Genomic DNA, 20,129 nt, shown 5'->3' with positions numbered 1-20,129 from the left:
TGCGGTGCTGAGGAAGGCAAGCATTCATTTCGAGAGGACTAGAATATAAACAAAAGGATACAATGCGGAGCCTTTATGAGCAGTTTTGGGCCCCCTTATCTAAGGAAGGATGTGCAGACATTGGAGATGGTCCAGAGAAGGTTCATGAGAATGATGGTGAGGTAGAGAAATCACCCACGTTCTTCCAGAATCACTCACAAATTCTGTTCCAAATTATTTAATGATAGAGTTCCATAACAGTCTCAAAATGAGGTTGGGGGATGGGAAGGAGGGGGAAGAGAGGGGAAAGAGGGAATAAGAGGGCACAGAGGGGAGGAGACAATGGAGGGGGAGTGGGAGGGGCAGAGGGTAGAGGGTGGGGAACAGAGGTATTAGAACAGAGAGAAAGGGGAGGATAGAGAGGGTAGAAAGTGTTGGGGGTTATCCCAGAGTGAGAGGGACTGAGAGACACTGGTCAGTGTACATATCTCTCCCCGGAAGTAGATAGGTATTTCAATTGTGCGTTGAGGGGGTAAGGTGTGAGGTTTCATAGATCGATGATTCCTTTATCATTCCGTGTGCAAGTTGAGGAGCGTTTTCAAAACTTGTTAATTGTAGGCAAGGTCTGCCACGACAGTCCTGACCCAGTCCATCATGCGTGCGACATTGGTGTAGTAACCCATGTTGTTGGCACTGCACTGTGCAGTGGTTCCTGAACTGACAATCCCGATCTGTGGGACGATTCAGATCCTGTTAGAGACACCCAATGGAATCCATCCCTTCCCATTCACTCCCACCACCCACATTCCCAATGGGACCCATCCCGTCCCATTCACTCTCACTGCTACACTCCTAATGGGACCCCAACCCTTCCCATTCTCCCTAAATGTCCACAATCCCAATGGGACCCATCCCTTCCCATTAACTCCCACCACCCACATTCCCAATGGGACCCATCTCTTCCCATTCACTCCCACCACCCACATTCCCAATGGGACCCATCCCTTCCCATTCACTCTCACTGCTACACTCCTAATGGGACCCCAACCCTTCCCATTCTCCCTAAATGTTCACAATCCCAATGGGACCCATCCCTTCCCATTCACTCTCACCACTCACATTCCCAATGGGACCCATCCCTTCCCATTAACTCCCACCACCCACATTCCCAATGGGACCCTTCCCTTCCCATTCACTCCCACCACTCACATTCCCAATGGGACCCATCCCTTCCCATTCACTCTCACTGCTACACTCCTAATGGGACCCCAACCCTTCCCATTCTCCCTAAATGTCCACAATCCCAATGGGACCCATCCCTTCCCATTCACTCTCACCACTCACATTCCCAATGGGACCCATCCCTTCCCATTAACTCCCACCACCCACATTCCCAATGGGACCCATCCCTTCCCATTCACTCCCACCACCCACATTCCCAATGGGACCCATCCCTTCCCATTCACTCCCACCACCCACATTCCCAATGGGACCCATCCCTTCCCATTCACTCCCACCACCCACATTCCCAATGGAACCCATCCCTTCCCATTCACTCCCACCACCCACTCCCAATGGGACCCATCCCTTCCCATTCACTCCCACCACCCACATTCCCAATGGGACCCATCCCTTCCCATTCACTCCCACCACCCACATTCCCAATGGGACCCATCCCTTCCCATTCACTCCCACCACCCACATTCCCAATGGAACCCATCCCTTCCCATTCACTCCCACCACCCACATTCCCAATGGGACCCATCCCTTCCCATTCACTCCCACCACCCACATTCCCAATGGGACCCATCCCTTCCCATTCACTCCCACCACCCACAATCCCAATGGACCCCAACCCTTCCCATTCTCCCTAAATGTCCACACTCCCAATGGGACCCATCCCTTCCCATTCCCCCTAAATGTCCACCATCCACACTCCCAAGGGAACTCACCCCTTCCCATTCACTTTTGTAGTCCACACTCCCAATGGGACTCCACTCCTCTCATTTAACACCCCCCCCCCCCCGGCACTTAATTTCCTGACAAATTTAGTTGCAGGCAACATTGCAGCAATGAGCTGTGACGGTGCAATGCAGCCACTTTTGCTGTTGTTGCATTCTATTGAAATGTTGCCTCTGCATTCTCATGCTTTGGCCCTGCTCCCAGAACCCGAAAGCTCATTGTTGCTGCAGAATTCCAGCTTACAACACTGCAGTGGACTGGGAGGTGTTGCAGCAACATAGCGCATGCTTTTCCTGCAAGGTCCTGTGATGCAGTTGTGTAGCAGTTTAACGCTGTTGCATTGCAGTGCTTTGGTGTGTTATAGTTGAGTGAACATTTCCATGCTTGACTCTGTGCTGCATTGCTGACCTCTTGTTGCAGAAATGCATCGCTGTGTGTACATTGTATTGACAAATGATCAGTACAGTGTTGCAATAATGCAGCAGTGCGTGGTTCTGCAAGGAGACTGGAATTGTGCTGTCGTGCTGCATGGTTTGTGTAGGAGTAAATGCAATGGTATACTGCAGCACAGGACTGCAATTCCCAGTGGTGTCCAGCAATACAGGAGCTTAAAACTGCCTCTGAGTATGCAGAACGGAGTGATGCAACTTTTACCTCTTACGGTGTGTCACACCCGTTCACTTTGTTGTAGTTGTTGCGTTGCGGGTGTGATACAGTGGTTAGGATTGGTGCATTGCCCCATGACACTGTTTTGCTGAACAATGCTCTGGAGGACTGCAGAACACGGCAAAGGTGGGGGGAAATGCAGCCTATCAGAGCACTGCGGCTGCAGAGGGCACGCTTTGATGCAATGCAGTCGCAGACATCTGCTGTGGAGATGATGCAGGAGGGCTGCACCAGTGCATTCCCAGCAGATCCATTGCATCTGTTCTCACCTGAATCCATCGCTGTTTAATTTTGATTGAGAAAGGACCACCAGAATCTCCTGAAACGCAGAACACAGAACAGTACAATGCAGGAACCACCCCTTTCCTCCACAAAGTTGTACCAAACTAAACAAATGCAATTCAATGCCTAACTCTGCCTACACAGCGTCCGGTCCATATCCCTCCATCCATGTGCCTCTCCAAAAGCCCCTGAAAACACCTCTGTCGTATCTGCCTTCACCACCACCAACCCTGACACCACACTCCAGGCCCCGTGTGTGAAAAAAACACTTGCAGCACACACCTCCTTTGAACTTACCCCTCGCACCTTCAATGCATGCCTGCTGGCATTAGAATTTCAATACTTTGACCTTGAGGGATAAAGATATCAGCTGTCTATGCCTCTCATTATCATTATGAGTGGAGACTCCTACGAGGACTCCCCTCAGCCTCTGCTGCTCTGGAGAATACATCTGATCTCTCCCTATCACTCATATCCCCTACTCCCTCCAGTCTGCGGTGACCACAACTGAATGCAATACTCCAAATGTGGCCTGACCAGAGTTTTATAAAACTCCAATGTTACTTCCGGATCACTGGACTGATGAAGGCATACGCCTCCTTTACCATCCTATTGACGCACTGGGAGTTGTGGACACGGAGTACATTAACACTGCGAGGAGTTGTCATTCACTGTGTCCTGTCTCTTTACATCTGCCCTCCCAAAGTGCAACACAAGGCGAAGCAGGTACACAACATAAAGCACCACATCTGAAGTGTGACGGGACACTCCACGCTGCCCCCGGCTGGGGTTAGTCCCTGCACTTCACATCCACCCCGTTACCTCGCCCACATCTACATGTCAGGAGTGTGACGGGACACTCCACGCTGCCCCCGGCTGGGGTTAGTCCCTGCACTTCACATTCACCCCGTTACCTCGCCCACATCTACATGTCAGGAGTGTGACGGGACACTCCGCGCTGCCCCCGGCTGGGGTTAGTCCCTGCACTTCACATCCACCCCGTTACCTCGCCCACATCTGCATGTCAGGAGTGTGACAGGACACTCCACGCTGCCCCCGGCTGGGGTTAGTCCCTGCACTTCACATCCACCACATCTGCATATCAGGAGTGTGATGGGACACTCCGCGCTGCCCCTGGCTGGGGTTAGTCCCTGCACTTCACATCCGCCACATCTGCATATCAGGAGTGTGATGGGACACTCCGCGCTGCCCCCGGCTGGGGTTAGTCCCTGCACTTCACATCCACCACATCTGCATATCAGGAGTGTGATGGGACACTCCGCGCTGCCCCCGGCTGGGGTTAGTCCCTGCACTTCACATCCACCACATCTGCATATCAGGAGTGTGATGGGACACTCCGCGCTGCCCCCGGCTGGGGTAAGTCCCTGCACTTCACATCCACCCCGTTACCTCGCCCACATCTGCATATCAGGAGTGTGACGGGACACTCCGCGCTGCCCCCAGCTGGGGTTAGTCCCAGCACTTCACATCCACCACATCTGCATATCAGGAGTGTGATGGGACACTCCGCGCTGCCCCCGGCTGGGGTTAGTCCCTGCACTTCACATCCACCCCGTTACCTCGCCCACATCTGCATATCAGGAGTGTGATGGGACACTCCGCACTTACCCCGGCTGGGGTTAGTCCCTGCACTTCACATCCACCACATCTGCATATCAGGAGTGTGATGGGACACTCCGCACTTACCCCGGCTGGGGTTAGTCCCTGCACTTCACATCCACCCCGTTACCTCGCCCACATCTACATGTCAGGAGTGTGATGGGACACTCCGCACTTACCCCGGCTGGGGTTAGTCCCTGCACTTCACATCCACCCCGTTACCTCGCCCACATCTACATGTCAGGAGTGTGATGGGACACTCCGCACTTACCCCGGCTGGGGTTAGTCCCTGCACTTCACATCCACCACATCTGCATATCAGGAGTGTGATGGGACACTCCGCGCTGCCCCCGGCTGGGGTTAGTCCCTGCACTTCACATCCACCCCGTTACCTAGCACACATCTGCACGTCAGGAGTGTGATGGGACACTCCGCGCTGCCCCCGGCTGGGGTTAGTCCCTGCACTTCACATCCACCCCGTTACCTCGCCCACATCTGCATATCAGGAGTGTGATGGGACACTCCGCACTTACCCCGGCTGGGGTTAGTCCCTGCACTTCACATCCACCACATCTGCATATCAGGAGTGTGATGGGACACTCCGCACTTACCCCGGCTGGGGTTAGTCCCTGCACTTCACATCCACCCCGTTACCTCGCCCACATCTACATGTCAGGAGTGTGATGGGACACTCCGCACTTACCCCGGCTGGGGTTAGTCCCTGCACTTCACATCCACCCCGTTACCTCGCCCACATCTGCATATCAGGAGTGTGATGGGACACTCCGCACTTACCCCGGCTGGGGTTAGTCCCTGCACTTCACATCCACCACATCTGCATATCAGGAGTGTGATGGGACACTCCGCGCTGCCCCCGGCTGGGGTTAGTCCCTGCACTTCACATCCACCCCGTTACCTCGCCCACATCTGCATATCAGGAGTGTGACGGGACACTCCGCGCTGCCCCCGGCTGGGGTTAGTCCCTGCACTTCACATCCACCACATCTGCATATCAGGAGTGTGATGGGACACTCCGCGCTGCCCCCGGCTGGGGTTAGTCCCTGCACTTCACATCCACCACATCTGCATATCAGGAGTGTGACGGGACACTCCGCGCTGCCCCCGGCTGGGGTTAGTCCCTGCACTTCACATCCACCACATCTGCATATCAGGAGTGTGATGGGACACTCCGCGCTGCCCCCGGCTGGGGTTAGTCCCTGCACTTCACATCCACCCCGTTACCTCGCCCACATCTGCATATCAGGAGTGTGATGGGACACTCCGCACTTACCCCGGCTGGGGTTAGTCCCTGCACTTCACATCCACCACATCTGCATATCAGGAGTGTGATGGGACACTCCGCGCTGCCCCCGGCTGGGGTTAGTCCCTGCACTTCACATCCACCCCGTTACCTCGCCCACATCTGCATATCAGGAGTGTGACGGGACACTCCGCGCTACCCCCGGCTGGGGTTAGTCCCTGCACTTCACATCCACCACATCTGCATATCAGGAGTGTGATGGGACACTCCGCGCTGCCCCCGGCTGGGGTTAGTCCCTGCACTTCACATCCACCCCGTTACCTCGCCCACAACTGCATATCAGGAGTGTGATGGGACACTCCGCACTTACCCCGGCTGGGGTTAGTCCCTGCACTTCACATCCACCACATCTGCATATCAGGAGTGTGATGGGACACTCCGCACTTACCCCGGCTGGGGTTAGTCCCTGCACTTCACATCCACCCCGTTACCTCGCCCACATCTACATGTCAGGAGTGTGATGGGACACTCCGCACTTACCCCGGCTGGGGTTAGTCCCTGCACTTCACATCCACCCCGTTACCTCGCCCACATCTGCACGTCAGGAGTGTGATGGGACACTCCACGCTGCCCCCGGCTGGGGTTAGTCCCTGCACTTCACATCCACCACATCTGCATATCAGGAGTGTGATGGGACACTCCGCGCTGCCCCCGGCTGGGGTTAGTCCCTGCACTTCACATCCACCCCGTTACCTCGCCCACATCTGCACGTCAGGAGTGTGATGGGACACTCCGCGCTGCCCCCGGCTGGGGTTAGTCCCTGCACTTCACATCCACCCCGTTACCTCGCCCACATCTACATGTCAGGAGTGTGACGGGACACTCCGCGCTGCCCCCGGCTGGGGTTAGTCCCTGCACTTCACATCCACTACATCTGCATATCAGGAGTGTGATGGGACACTCCGCGCTGCCCCCGGCTGGGGTTAGTCCCTGCACTTCACATCCACCCCGTTACCTCGCCCACATCTGCATATCAGGAGTGTGACGGGACACTCCGCGCTGCCCCCAGCTGGGGTTAGTCCCTGCACTTCACATCCACCACATCTGCATATCAGGAGTGTGATGGGACACTCCGCGCTGCCCCCGGCTGGGGTTAGTCCCTGCACTTCACATCCACCCCGTTACCTCGCCCACATCTGCATATCAGGAGTGTGATGGGACACTCCGCACTTACCCCGGCTGGGGTTAGTCCCTGCACTTCACATCCACCCCGTTACCTCGCCCACATCTACATGTCAGGAGTGTGATGGGACACTCCGCACTTACCCCGGCTGGGGTTAGTCCCTGCACTTCACATCCACCCCGTTACCTCGCCCACATCTGCACGTCAGGAGTGTGATGGGACACTCCACGCTGCCCCCGGCTGGGGTTAGTCCCTGCACTTCACATCCACCACATCTGCATATCAGGAGTGTGATGGGACACTCCGCGCTGCCCACGGCTGGGGTTAGTCCCTGCACTTCACATCCACCCCGTTACCTCGCCCACATCTGCACGTCAGGAGTGTGATGGGACACTCCGCGCTGCCCCCGGCTGGGGTTAGTCCCTGCACTTCACATCCACCCCGTTACCTCGCCCACATCTGCATATCAGGAGTGTGATGGGACACTCCGCACTTACCCCGGCTGGGGTTAGTCCCTGCACTTCACATCCACCACATCTGCATATCAGGAGTGTGATGGGACACTCCGCACTTACCCCGGCTGGGGTTAGTCCCTGCACTTCACATCCACCCCGTTACCTCGCCCACATCTGCATATCAGGAGTGTGATGGGACACTCCGCACTTACCCCGGCTGGGGTTAGTCCCTGCACTTCACATCCACCCCGTTACCTCGCCCACATCTACATGTCAGGAGTGTGATGGGACACTCCGCACTTACCCCGGCTGGGGTTAGTCCCTGCACTTCACATCCACCCCGTTACCTCGCCCACATCTGCACGTCAGGAGTGTGATGGGACACTCCGCGCTGCCCCCGGCTGGGGTTAGTCCCTGCACTTCACATCCACCCCGTTACCTCGCCCACATCTGCATATCAGGAGTGTGATGGGACACTCCGCACTTACCCCGGCTGGGGTTAGTCCCTGCACTTCACATCCACCACATCTGCATATCAGGAGTGTGATGGGACACTCCGCACTTACCCCGGCTGGGGTTAGTCCCTGCACTTCACATCCACCCCGTTACCTCGCCCACATCTACATGTCAGGAGTGTGATGGGACACTCCGCACTTACCCCGGCTGGGGTTAGTCCCTGCACTTCACATCCACCCCGTTACCTCGCCCACATCTGCATATCAGGAGTGTGACGGGACACTCCGCGCTGCCCCCGGCTGGGGTTAGTCCCTGCACTTCACATCCACCACATCTGCATATCAGGAGTGTGATGGGACACTCCGCGCTGCCCCCGGCTGGGGTTAGTCCCTGCACTTCACATCCACCCCGTTACCTCGCCCACATCTGCACGTCAGGAGTGTGATGGGACACTCCGCGCTGCCCCCGGCTGGGGTTAGTCCCTGCACTTCACATCCACCCCGTTACCTCGCCCACATCTGCATATCAGGAGTGTGATGGGACACTCCGCACTTACCCCGGCTGGGGTTAGTCCCTGCACTTCACATCCACCACATCTGCATATCAGGAGTGTGATGGGACACTCCGCGCTGCCCCCGGCTGGGGTTAGTCCCTGCACTTCACATCCACCCCGTTACCTCGCCCACATCTGCATATCAGGAGTGTGACGGGACACTCCGCGCTGCCCCCGGCTGGGGTTAGTCCCTGCACTTCACATCCACCACATCTGCATATCAGGAGTGTGATGGGACACTCCGCGCTGCCCCCGGCTGGGGTTAGTCCCTGCACTTCACATCCACCCCGTTACCTCGCCCACATCTGCATATCAGGAGTGTGATGGGACACTCCGCACTTACCCCGGCTGGGGTTAGTCCCTGCACTTCACATCCACCACATCTGCATATCAGGAGTGTGATGGGACACTCCGCACTTACCCCGGCTGGGGTTAGTCCCTGCACTTCACATCCACCCCGTTACCTCGCCCACATCTACATGTCAGGAGTGTGATGGGACACTCCGCACTTACCCCGGCTGGGGTTAGTCCCTGCACTTCACATCCACCCCGTTACCTCGCCCACATCTGCACGTCAGGAGTGTGATGGGACACTCCACGCTGCCCCCGGCTGGGGTTAGTCCCTGCACTTCACATCCACCACATCTGCATATCAGGAGTGTGATGGGACACTCCGCGCTGCCCCCGGCTGGGGTTAGTCCCTGCACTTCACATCCACCCCGTTACCTCGCCCACATCTGCACGTCAGGAGTGTGATGGGACACTCCGCGCTGCCCCCGGCTGGGGTTAGTCCCTGCACTTCACATCCACCCCGTTACCTCGCCCACATCTGCATATCAGGAGTGTGATGGGACACTCCGCACTTACCCCGGCTGGGGTTAGTCCCTGCACTTCACATCCACCCCGTTACCTCGCCCACATCTACATGTCAGGAGTGTGATGGGACACTCCGCACTTACCCCGGCTGGGGTTAGTCCCTGCACTTCACATCCACCCCGTTACCTCGCCCACATCTGCACGTCAGGAGTGTGATGGGACACTCCACGCTGCCCCCGGCTGGGGTTAGTCCCTGCACTTCACATCCACCACATCTGCATATCAGGAGTGTGATGGGACACTCCGCGCTGCCCCCGGCTGGGGTTAGTCCCTGCACTTCACATCCACCCCGTTACCTCGCCCACATCTGCACGTCAGGAGTGTGATGGGACACTCCGCGCTGCCCCCGGCTGGGGTTAGTCCCTGCACTTCACATCCACCCCGTTACCTCGCCCACATCTGCACGTCAGGAGTGTGATGGGACACTCCGCGCTGCCCCCGGCTGGGGTTAGTCCCTGCACTTCACATCCACCACATCTGCATATCAGGAGTGTGATGGGACACTCCGCGCTGCCCCCGGCTGGGGTTAGTCCCTGCACTTCACATCCACCCCGTTACCTCGCCCACATCTGCACGTCAGGAGTGTGACGGGACACTCCGCGCTGCCCCCGGCTGGGGTTAGTCCCTGCACTTCACATCCACCCCGTCACCTAGCCCACATCTGCGTGTCACGGGACATTGCCCCATTTGCCGGCTGACAGCAGCTCTCGAGAAGCTCAACGCCATTCAGAACAGACAGCACCCTTGACCAATTACCCCTTATCCCTGCCTTCCCCCACAAAACACCCACTCCTGCCCACCACTAGCACAAAAAGCACCATATAAAGAGGGCACCTGCCTGGGCCACTCCAAAAGCCCCTCCTGAACACCCCACCAATCTTGCTGGAAGAATGACAGGAAGACCACCACCTCTGGTTTTCCCACATCCCACACTCCCAGCTCCTCCGAGTCCCACGCTGACCCAAATGGGACATCCAGTGTCCCTCCCTTCCTTTGGATCAGGGTCCGAATCCCAGAACCTGCTCACTCAATGGTGCTACGAGAGAAACCCCACACCAGAAAGGATATACCGGCTCGAGGACAGGGGTTCTCTGGGCCTCCTCAGGGGACAAATAAGTATGGAGGAGATATGCTGGGAAGTTCCCTACCTTCTCGAGGGGTGATAGGGGATGAGTGATAAATGCTGGTACATCTCTCACCTTCTCAGGGGTGAATAGGGACAGAGGGGGGAGAAATGTTGGGAAGCACAGCAATACCAAGGTTCCAGAAATTTAATTGAGTGACAAAGCAGATGAAGGGAGAGAGAGAGGGAAAGGGAGAGGGAGAAGGTGAGGATGATGGAGAGGGTGAGGGTGAAGGTGAGGATGATGGAGAGAGAGGGAGAGGGTGACGGAGAGGGTGAGGGAGACAGAGAGAGGGAGAGGGTGAGGGTGATGGGGAGAGAGGGGGAGGCAGAGGGAGAGGGAGAGGGTGAAGGTGAGGGTGACGGAGAGGGAGAGGGAGAGTGTGAGGGTGAAGGTGAGAATGACGGAGAGGGAGAGGGTGAAGGTGAGGGTGACGGACAGAGAGAGGGAGAGGAAGAGGGAGAGGGTGAAGGTGAGGGTGACGGACAGAGAGAGGGAGAGGGAGAGGGAGAGGGTGAAGATGAGGGTGACGGAGAGAGAGAGAGGGAGTGAGGGAGAGGGAGAGTGTGAAGGTGAGGGTGACGGAGAGAGAGAGAGGGAGAGGGTGAAGGTGAGGGTGACAGAGAGAGAGAGGGAGGGAGAGGGTGAGGGTGAAGGTGAGGGTGACAGAGAGAGAGAGGGAGGGAGAGGGTGAGGGTGAAGGTGAGGGTGACGGAGAGAGAGAGGGAGAGGGTGAGGGAGAGGGAGAGTGTGAGGGTGAAGGTGATGATGACGGAAAGAGAGAGAGGGTGAGGTTGAGAGAGAGAGGGAGAGGGTGTGGAGAGTGGGTGGGGAGAGTGTGGGGAGTGGGTGGGGAGAGGGTGGGGAGATGGTGGGGAGAGGATGGAGAGTGAATGAGGAGATGGTGGGGAGAGGGTGGGGAGAGGGTGGGGAGAGGGTGGAGAGTGGGTGGGGAGAGGGTGGAGAGTGGGTGGGGAGTGGGAGGGGAGAGGGTGGAGAGTGAATGGGGAGATGGTGGCGAGAGACTAGAGAGTGGGTGGGGAGAGGGTGGAGAGTGGGTGGGGAGTGGGAGGGGAGAGGGTGGAGAGTGAATGGGGAGATGGTGGGGAGAGACTAGAGAGTGGGTGGAAAGTGGGTGGGGAGATGGTGGGGAGATGGTGGGGAGAGACTAGAGAGTGGGTGGAGAGTGGGTGGGGAGATGGTGGGGAGAGACTAGAGAGTGGGTGGAGAGTGGGTGGGGAGAGGGTGGAGAGTGGGTGGGGAGTGGGTGGGGAGAGGGTGGGGAGAGGGTGGGGAATGGGTGGGGAGTGGGTGGGGAGAGTGGGTGGGGAGAGGGTGGGGAGAGGGTGGGGAATGGGTGGGGAGTGGGTGGGGAGAGTGGGTGGGGAGAGGGTGTGGGGAGTGGGTGGGGAGAGGGTGGAGAGAGGGAGCGGGTGGAGCTGGAGAAGGTCAGAGGAGGAGAAGATGGAGATCTCAGTTGGTGCACTCACCGGCACACGTGTCCACCCCATCTCCTTTGGCACAGATCTGACTCAGATCGAGGTCGTTCCTCAAACACTGGTCACGGGGCTGGTCGAGAGAAAGAGAGTGTGGGACGTTAGTCGTTACAGCTGAGACGCACGAGAGGGTGAAAGAGAGGTGAGGAGTGGGAGGATTGGGGAAATGGGGAGAAAGGGGAGGGTAGAGGGGGAGGGAGGATGTATATTGTATACATTTCTCTGACATTAAACTTGACCTTTGAATCTTTTAAAAAGGTGGGGGGGGAGACAATGGGGAGACAAGGGGAAGACAGACAAGGGAAACGAGGGCATATGGGGAAGATGGGGGAGTCACGTGGGTGACGGGGCAATGGGTAGATGGTGTATATAGGTGTAAGAGAGGGGAGAGAGACAAGAGAAGGAGAGAGGGGATAAGAGGGAGGAAGGTGTAGGGTTGGGGAGAAAGTTGGGCTCCAGAGAGGGATGTGTTGGGATGAACTCACAGACATCCCACCCTGCAAAAACACATTTCAGTGAGGTAGCACCCCCACCCCAACCCCCCGCAACCCCGTATCCTTCCCCCCACTCCCGGTCGACCTCCAAGGATGTATTTCATTATGAAAGAACACAACAATTTATTTGATCACATATTGAAACTATATTCCTTGTTGAGTATTTTGTTGGCAGTCTCGATGCTAATAGCTAAATGCTAATGCAAATAGCTTTTCTATTTCTATTGCAAACTTTCCTTATACTGTGATGTGGCTTGCTTGGCAGATTTCAGCATTTTGTCAGACGTCTCAACCTCATAGCAGTCTGTGTCAATGAATTTGTTAATTTTGCAAGACATCAGATTCACAAGTGTTTTGTGAGACAGCTGACTTCTGAATCCTGTCTCAATGTGACACACCATGCTGAATGCCCTTTCCACATCACAGTCAGAATTTGGCAGCACCAAAAGCAGCTTCATCAACTGGCAGAGCTCTTCGAATCTCAGATGCCCTGTGCTCACAGATTTTACTTTGGACAGCTTCCCCCAGATCTCAACAACTGGCAAACTTTCGTAGTTTGGCACCAGTCCTTCAAGGTTGGTTGAGACATAATCCAGGGCTTCCAAGTGGAGCTGTTCTCTTGCATCTGCCTCGATCACATTTGGAAATCTCTCTGCCAAAGTCAGAATCTGCTCTGGATTCACCTCGTCTTGGCTCTCTGTATTGACCACTGACAGATTTTTTAAGATTTGGTTTCTCATTGGGAACTTCTCCAAGATTTTTAGAAAACACCTGACATAGAAGCTCAGGCATCTTAGAAGAACTGCTTTGTCTTGTAAGGGGGGGGGGATCTCATGCTTCCTCACTTAGCAACTGCCCCCTTGCCAGGTACCCAACAAAAAGCTCTTCACCTGGGCGGTGAATTTCAGAGTTGCTCACATTGATCTCCTGAATGTTCTGTTCTCTGAATAAATCTGCTTGCTATGTCATGCAGGAGCTCTTCTACACTCTGATCCAACTTGAAGAGGATAGGTGGCTTGATTTGAAAAATCAAATTGAATTTGTCAAAACATCGCGTGACATTTTGGAGAAAGCATGTGTATATTTTCATTTGGGGGTCCTTCAGCCTCTTCTGAATATGAGATGGCTTCTGATTCTCATTCTTTGACTCACAATATGAAATAAAGGCTGGCCATTGGTGGAGCAGATGGTCCAAACCTTTTCCTAAAGAAAGCCAGCATGTAGGGCAACATTGCAGAGCTCTTGAAACTGTTTTACAGTCATTTAACCCAGCACAGGCGATAGAAAAGTCACTGTTGCAAACAGTGCAGCGAGCAACACTGTCATTGTTTTGACCCCTATTAGGCAGGGGTACACTTTAGTGTAGTCTGGGGTGAAGTACGTTTTATATTTTGTTGTTTTGGAACACTCTGCCATGACGCTGCAGGACACTAAACTGAAATGATGGACAATGAGAGAGAGAGAGAGAGAGAGAGAGAGGTCGACTGTAAAGCCCGCCCACAGAGAAAACTGATAGGTCTACTTAGCACAAAGAGAGACCAATCAGGATGCTCTCTCTGTCACTCTCCCTCTCTCTCCGCCTCTCCCTCCCCCTCCCTCCCTCTCGCTCGCTCGTTCTCAAAAAAATTGATTTCTGGGATATTGTATATAATTTGTGGGTATCAGGAAGCCGCTATCAATATGCAGGAGACTCCCGGAACTTCCAGGAGAGGTGGGATGTCTGAACTCACCTTGATGGAGATTTTCCCATACTTGAGAAAGTACGAGGCTTTCCCTTTTTCCGTGAGGCCCCATCCTGAGATGTACCCTGTGATCTCTCTCCACTCGCTCCCACTGTAGCCTGTTAGGACACGGTCTGTATCCAGAGAGATATCTGCCTTTAGTGCAATGGTCCCAGCAGAAGGCAGATCTAAAACTCCAGCACCTTCTTCTGTGTAATCTCTCACTCCTTTTCTCTCACTTCCCTCTCTCTCACTCCCCCTCACTCCCTTCTCTCTCACTCCCTCTCACTCCCTTCTCTCTCACTCCCTCTCACTCCACTCTCTCTCACTTCCCCCCTCTCACTCTCTCAGTCTCAATGTCATCTCCCCCCTGTCCCTTTTGCTCTCTGTCTCTCCCTCTCTTTCTCAGTTTGTCTCCCTCCACATTTTTCTCCCTCTCTGACTCCCCCTTCTCGAACCCTTCCCCTTTGTCTCGGACTGGAGTCCTGTGACCAGCGTTGTCCCAGGGGCTCAGTGTTGGGACCTTTCACGCCTGTCATCTGCATCGATGATTTGAATGAGAATGTATGGATGCGGTCAGAAAGTTTGCAGCTGACACAAAAATGGGTAGAGCTGTGGACAATGAAGAGGATGGTAAGAACTCCCAGGGGAATCTCAATCAGCTGAGTCCATGGGCGGAGGAATAACAAATGGAGTTTAGATTGGATAAGTGCGACATGATACATTTCAGGAAGATAGATGAGGGTGAGACTTTCCCAGAGAATGGTTCTTTGTTTCCTGCCAATCAGCCAATGTTCTATCCATTTATGTAACTTTCCCGTAATTCCATGGGCTCTTAACTTGTTTAGCAGCCTCATGTGCAGCACCTTGTCAAAGGCCTTCTGAAAATCCAAATACACAACATCCACTGCATCTCCCTTGCCTAGCCTACGTGTAATTTCCTCAAAAAATTGCACTAGGTTTGTCAGGCAGGATTTTCCTTTAAGGAAACCATGTTGAGTTCTGCCTATCTTGTCATACGCCTCCAGGTACTCCGTAACTTCGTCCTTGACAATCGACTCCAACAACTTCCCAACCACCGATGTCAAGCTAACAGGTCTATAATTTCCTTTTTGCTTCCTTGCCCCCTTCTTAAATAGCGGAGTGACATTTGCAATCTTCCAGTCCTCCGGAACCAGGCCAGAATCTGTCGACTTTTGAAAGATCATTGCTAATGCCTCCACAATCTCCACTGCTACTTCCTTCAGAACACGAGGGTGCATTCCATCTGGTCCGGGAGATTTATCTACCCTTAGACTATTCAGCTTCCTGAGTACTTTCTCCATCATAATTGAGACTGTGCACACTTCTCTTCCTTGAAGGTTCGGTACACTGCTGATGTCTTCCTCAGTGAAGACTTGCTCAGTTCCTCCTTATCTTATCTCCCATTGCAATTTCTCCAGCATCATTTTCTATCAGTCCTATATCTACTCTCACCTGTCTTTTACTCTTTATATACTCAAAAAAGCTTTTAGTATCCTCTTTGATATTATTTGCTAGCTTTCTTTCATAGTTCATCTTTTCCCTCTTAATGACCTTCTTAGTTTCCTTTTGTAAGCTTTTAAAAACTTCCCAATCCACTGTCTTCCCACTAATTTTTGCTTCCTTGTATGCCCTCTGCTTTGCTTTTACTTTGGCTTTGACTTCTCGTCAGCCACGGTTGCATCCTTTTTCCATTTGAAAAATTCTTCTTTTTTGGAATATATCTGTCTTGCACCTTCCTGACTTCTCGTATAAACTCCAGCCATTGCTGCTCTGCCGTCCTTCCCGCTAGAGTCCCTTTCCAGTCAACTTTGGCCAGTTCCTCTCTCATGCCACTGTAATTCCCTTTACTCCACAATGAAATATCGACACATCGGATTTTGGCTTCTCTTTCTCAATCACAGTGAACTCAATTATGTTATGATCACTGTCTCCTAAGGGTTCCTTCACCTCAGTTTCTCTACTCACCTCTGTTTCATTACACAATACCCAATCCAGTACAGACAATCCCCTAGTGGGCTCAACAACAAGCTGTTCTAAAAAGCCATCCTGTAGACATTCTACAAATTCTCTCTCTTGAGATCCAGTGCCGACCTGATTTTCCCAATCCACTCGCATGTTAAAATCCCCTACAATTATCATAACACTGCCCTTCTGGTAAGCCTTTTCTATTTCCTGTTGTAATTTGTAGTCCACATCACTGCAGCTGTTTGGAGGCCTGTAGATAACTGCCATCAGGGTCCTTTTATCCCTGCGATTTCTTAGCTCAACTCATAAAGATTCTGCACCTTCCGATCCTATGTCACCTCTTTCTAATGATTTTGCATTTATCTTCACTGTGGAAGACACTAACATTATGCCGGAAGTTTGAGTGTCAGCGAGCAGAAGTGTGTGCAATTGCTATTACTAGGGAGACGTTAAGAAGCTGAAAGGTCTGAAGGTAAATTAGTCACCCGGACCTGATGGGTACACCCCAGGGTTCTGAAAAAGACAGCTAGAGAAAGTGGAAGCATTAGTTTCTAGCATGGTTCTGGAGGACTGGAAAATTGCAAATTTCATTCTACTCTTCAACCAGGAAGAGAGGCAGAAGAAAGAAAATTATAGGCCAGTTATCTTGACCTCAGTGGCTGGGATGATGTGGAGTCAGTTGTTAAGAATCACATCTCAGGGGTATTTGGGACACATGATAAAATAGACCATAGTCATCATGGTGTCCTTAAGGGGAAATCTTGCCTGACAAATCTGTTGGAATTCTTTGAGGAAATAACAAGCCGGATAGACAAAGGAGAATCGGTGGATGTTGCGTTCTTAAATTTTCAGAAGGCTTTTGATAAAGTGCTGCACATGAAGTTGCTTAACAAGATAAGAGCCCATGGTATTACAGGAAAGGTACCAGCTTGGATAGAGGATTGGTTGATCGGCAGGAAGCAAAGAGTGGGAATAAAGGGAGCCTTTTCTGGTTGGCTGTCAGTGACTAGTGGTGCTCCACAGGGGTCTGTGTTGGGGTTGTTTCCTTTTATGTTGTATGTCAATGATTTGGATGTTGGAATTGATGGCTTTGTGGCCAGGTTTGTGGATGAAATGAAGATAGGTGGAGATGCAAGTATGTTGCGGAAGCAGTGAGTCTGCAGAAGGACTTTAGACAGATTAGGAGAATGGGCAAATAGCAGATGGAATACAGTCGTGGGAAGAGTACGGTCATGCACTTTGGTAGAAGAAACAAACACATAGACTATTTTTTAAACGAGCAGAAAATTCAAAAATCTGAGGTGCAAGGGACCTCGGGAGCCCTTGTGCATGATTTTCTAAACATTCATTTGTGGCTTGAGTCGGCGGTAAGGAAGGCAATGTAATGTTAGCGTTGATTTTGACAAGACGAGAATGTATTGTAAAAGCAAGGATATAACACTGAGGCTTTATAAGGCACTGGTAAGGCCTCACTGGGAGTGTTGTCAGCAGTTTTGGGCCGCTTAGCTAAGAAAGGTTGAGCTGACATTGGAGAGGGTCCAGAGGAGGTTCACAAGAGGGATTCTGGGAATGAAAGAGTTAGCATATAGGGGACATTTGATGGCTCTGGGCTTGTACACGCTGGAGTTTATAAGAATGAGGGAGGATTTCATTGAATGTTGAAAGGCTTAGACAGAGTGGATATGGAGAGAATGTTTCCTCTAATGGGGGACTCTAGGGCCAGAAAGCACAGCCTCAGAACAGAGGGACGTCTGTTTTGATTTTGAATGGAGATGAGGAGGAATTTCTTTAGGCAGAGGGTGGTGAATCTGTGGAATTCATTGCCACAGAGGCTGTGGAGGCTGTCATTGGGTGTATTGAAGGTGGAGGTTGATAAGTTTTTGATTAGTCAGGGCATGAAAGGTTACAAGGAGACAGCAGAGAATGGGGTTGGGTGGGAAAATGGATCAGCCACGTCGAAATGGCAGAGCAGACTCGATGGGCTGAATGGCCTAATTATCTTCTATCTCTTATGGTTATGGTCCTGTTACAGCTGTACAAGATGTCAGTTTTGGTCACCTTGCTAAAGAAAAGATGCCATTAAGCTGGAAGAGTAAGCAGAGGGAATTTACAAGGATGTTGCTGGGTCTCGAGGGACTGAATTAAGGAGAGATCTGGGACTTTATTCCTTGGAGTGCAGGACACCGATGAGGAGTATAAAGTCATAAGGAACACACAGGGCAAATGCACAGTCTTTTACCCCCAGGGTTGGGGAGTCAAGATCCAGAGGGCACAGGTTTAAGGTGAGAAGGGGGAGATTTAGTCGGAAACTGAGGGGAAATTTCTCTACAACGAGCTACCAGAGGAAGTGGTTGAGGCAGGGACATTAACAATATTGAAGAGGTATCTGGATAAGCAGGTGGAGACAAAAGGTTCAAAGGGATAGAGGTTACACGTGAGGAAATGGGATGAGCTTGAATAGAAATCGACCAGGATGGACCATAGGGGTTCGAAGGGTCTGTTTCTGTGCTGAGTGGCTCTGGAACACTCCCTCACTTACTCACTCTCCCGGCGTAGGACACAGAGTGAGTGTCCCTCCACACTATCCCATCACACACTCCCGGCGTCAGACACAGAGTGAATCTCCCTCCACACCGTCCCATCACACACTCCCAGGGTCAGACACAGAGTGAATCTCCCTCCACACCTTCCCATCACACACACCCGGGGTCAGACACAGAGTGAATCTCTCTTCCCACTGTCCCATCACACACTCCCGGGGTAAGACACAGAGTGAATCTCCCTCCACACTATCCCATCACACACTCCCGGGGTCAGACACAGAGTGAATCTCCCTCCACACCGTCCCATCACACACTCCCAGGGTCAGACACAGAGTGAATCTCCCTCCACACCGTCCCATCACACACTCCTGGGGTCAGACACAGAGTGAATCTCCCTCCACACTATCCCATCACACACTCCCGGGGTAAGACACAGAGTGAATCTCCCTCCACACTATCCCATCACACACTCCCGGGGTCAGACACAGAGTGAATCTCCCTCCACACCGTCCCATCACACACTCCTGGGGTCAGAGCCAGGGTGAAGCTCCCTCCACACGGTCCCATCACACACTCCTGGGGTCAGACACAGAGTGAATCTCCCTCCACACTGTCACATCACACACTCCCGGGGTCAGACACAGAGTGAATCTCCCTCCACACTGTCACATCACACACTCCAGGGTCAGACACAGAGTGAAGCTCCCTCCACACCGTCCCATCACACACTCCCGGGATCAGACACAGAGTGAATCTCCCTCCAGACCTTTCCATCACTCACTCGCATTATCCGTGTATTCCCTTGGCTCCCTACCTTGGTAAGAGCACTGGTCTGCCCAGCCACCCTCTGGTGCCGGGAGAAATTCAGAGACTTCCTTAGAGCAGGGTAGACAGACAGGCCTGTGAAAGGGATGGAGAAGAGTGGTCAGTTCCCATAGCAACAAATCCATGCTGGCAACCTCCTACACATGTCTTACATAGAATGCACAGCACAGAACAAGCCCTCCCACCCACCCACCATGTTAAACATAATTAAACCCATAGCCAATGCAATCCCTTCTGCCCACACAGTGTCCACACCCCTCCATTCCCAGTACGTTCATGTGCCTCTCTGAGTTTCTGAAACCCCCCTATCACATCTGCCTCCACCACCACCATTGTTACCCACTGCTGTCAGTGTAAATGCACTTGCCCCACATATCTCCACTAAACTTACCCCAATCACCTTAAATACATGCCCCCTAACGTTAGATGTTTCAACCCTGGAGCCTCTCATACTCTGATAACCTCTGTCAGGTCTCCGCTCGGCCTCCGCTGCTCCAGAGTAAACTACCCACGTTTGTTCACCCTCTCCTTCCAGCTCACGCCCTCTAATGCGGGCAGCGTCCTGGTGGGGCTGTCCTGCCCCCTCTCCACATCCTCAAAGTCAAAGTCGGGTTTACTCTCACACGCGCATGCAGAGGTCAATG

At 53.1% G+C, this 20,129-nt stretch overlaps 1 protein-coding gene across 2 annotated transcripts in view; it reads right to left on the bottom strand.

Annotated features, from left to right (window-relative positions):
* Positions 1-211: 211 nt before the first annotated feature.
* Positions 212-20,129, bottom strand: part of LOC140719465 (complement factor B-like) — a 56,504-nt gene continuing 36,586 nt past the window's right edge. For both annotated transcript variants that reach the window (XM_073034164.1, XM_073034165.1), the window contains exons 14-18: positions 19,475-19,560; positions 14,138-14,262; positions 11,908-11,986; positions 2,877-2,926; positions 212-710 (exon numbers count right to left, since the gene is read on the bottom strand). In XM_073034164.1, coding sequence (XP_072890265.1) covers positions 588-710; positions 2,877-2,926; positions 11,908-11,986; positions 14,138-14,262; positions 19,475-19,560 — 463 coding nt within the window. In that variant the 3' untranslated portion in view covers positions 212-587. The remainder of the gene's footprint in view (positions 711-2,876; positions 2,927-11,907; positions 11,987-14,137; positions 14,263-19,474; positions 19,561-20,129) is intronic.

Source organism: Hemitrygon akajei, chromosome 31, assembly GCF_048418815.1.
Source record: "Hemitrygon akajei chromosome 31, sHemAka1.3, whole genome shotgun sequence".
NCBI classification, from domain to species: domain Eukaryota; kingdom Metazoa; phylum Chordata; class Chondrichthyes; order Myliobatiformes; family Dasyatidae; genus Hemitrygon; species Hemitrygon akajei.
Note: the sequence above shows the minus strand (reverse complement) of the source record. Positions and strands in the feature narration are given on the sequence as shown.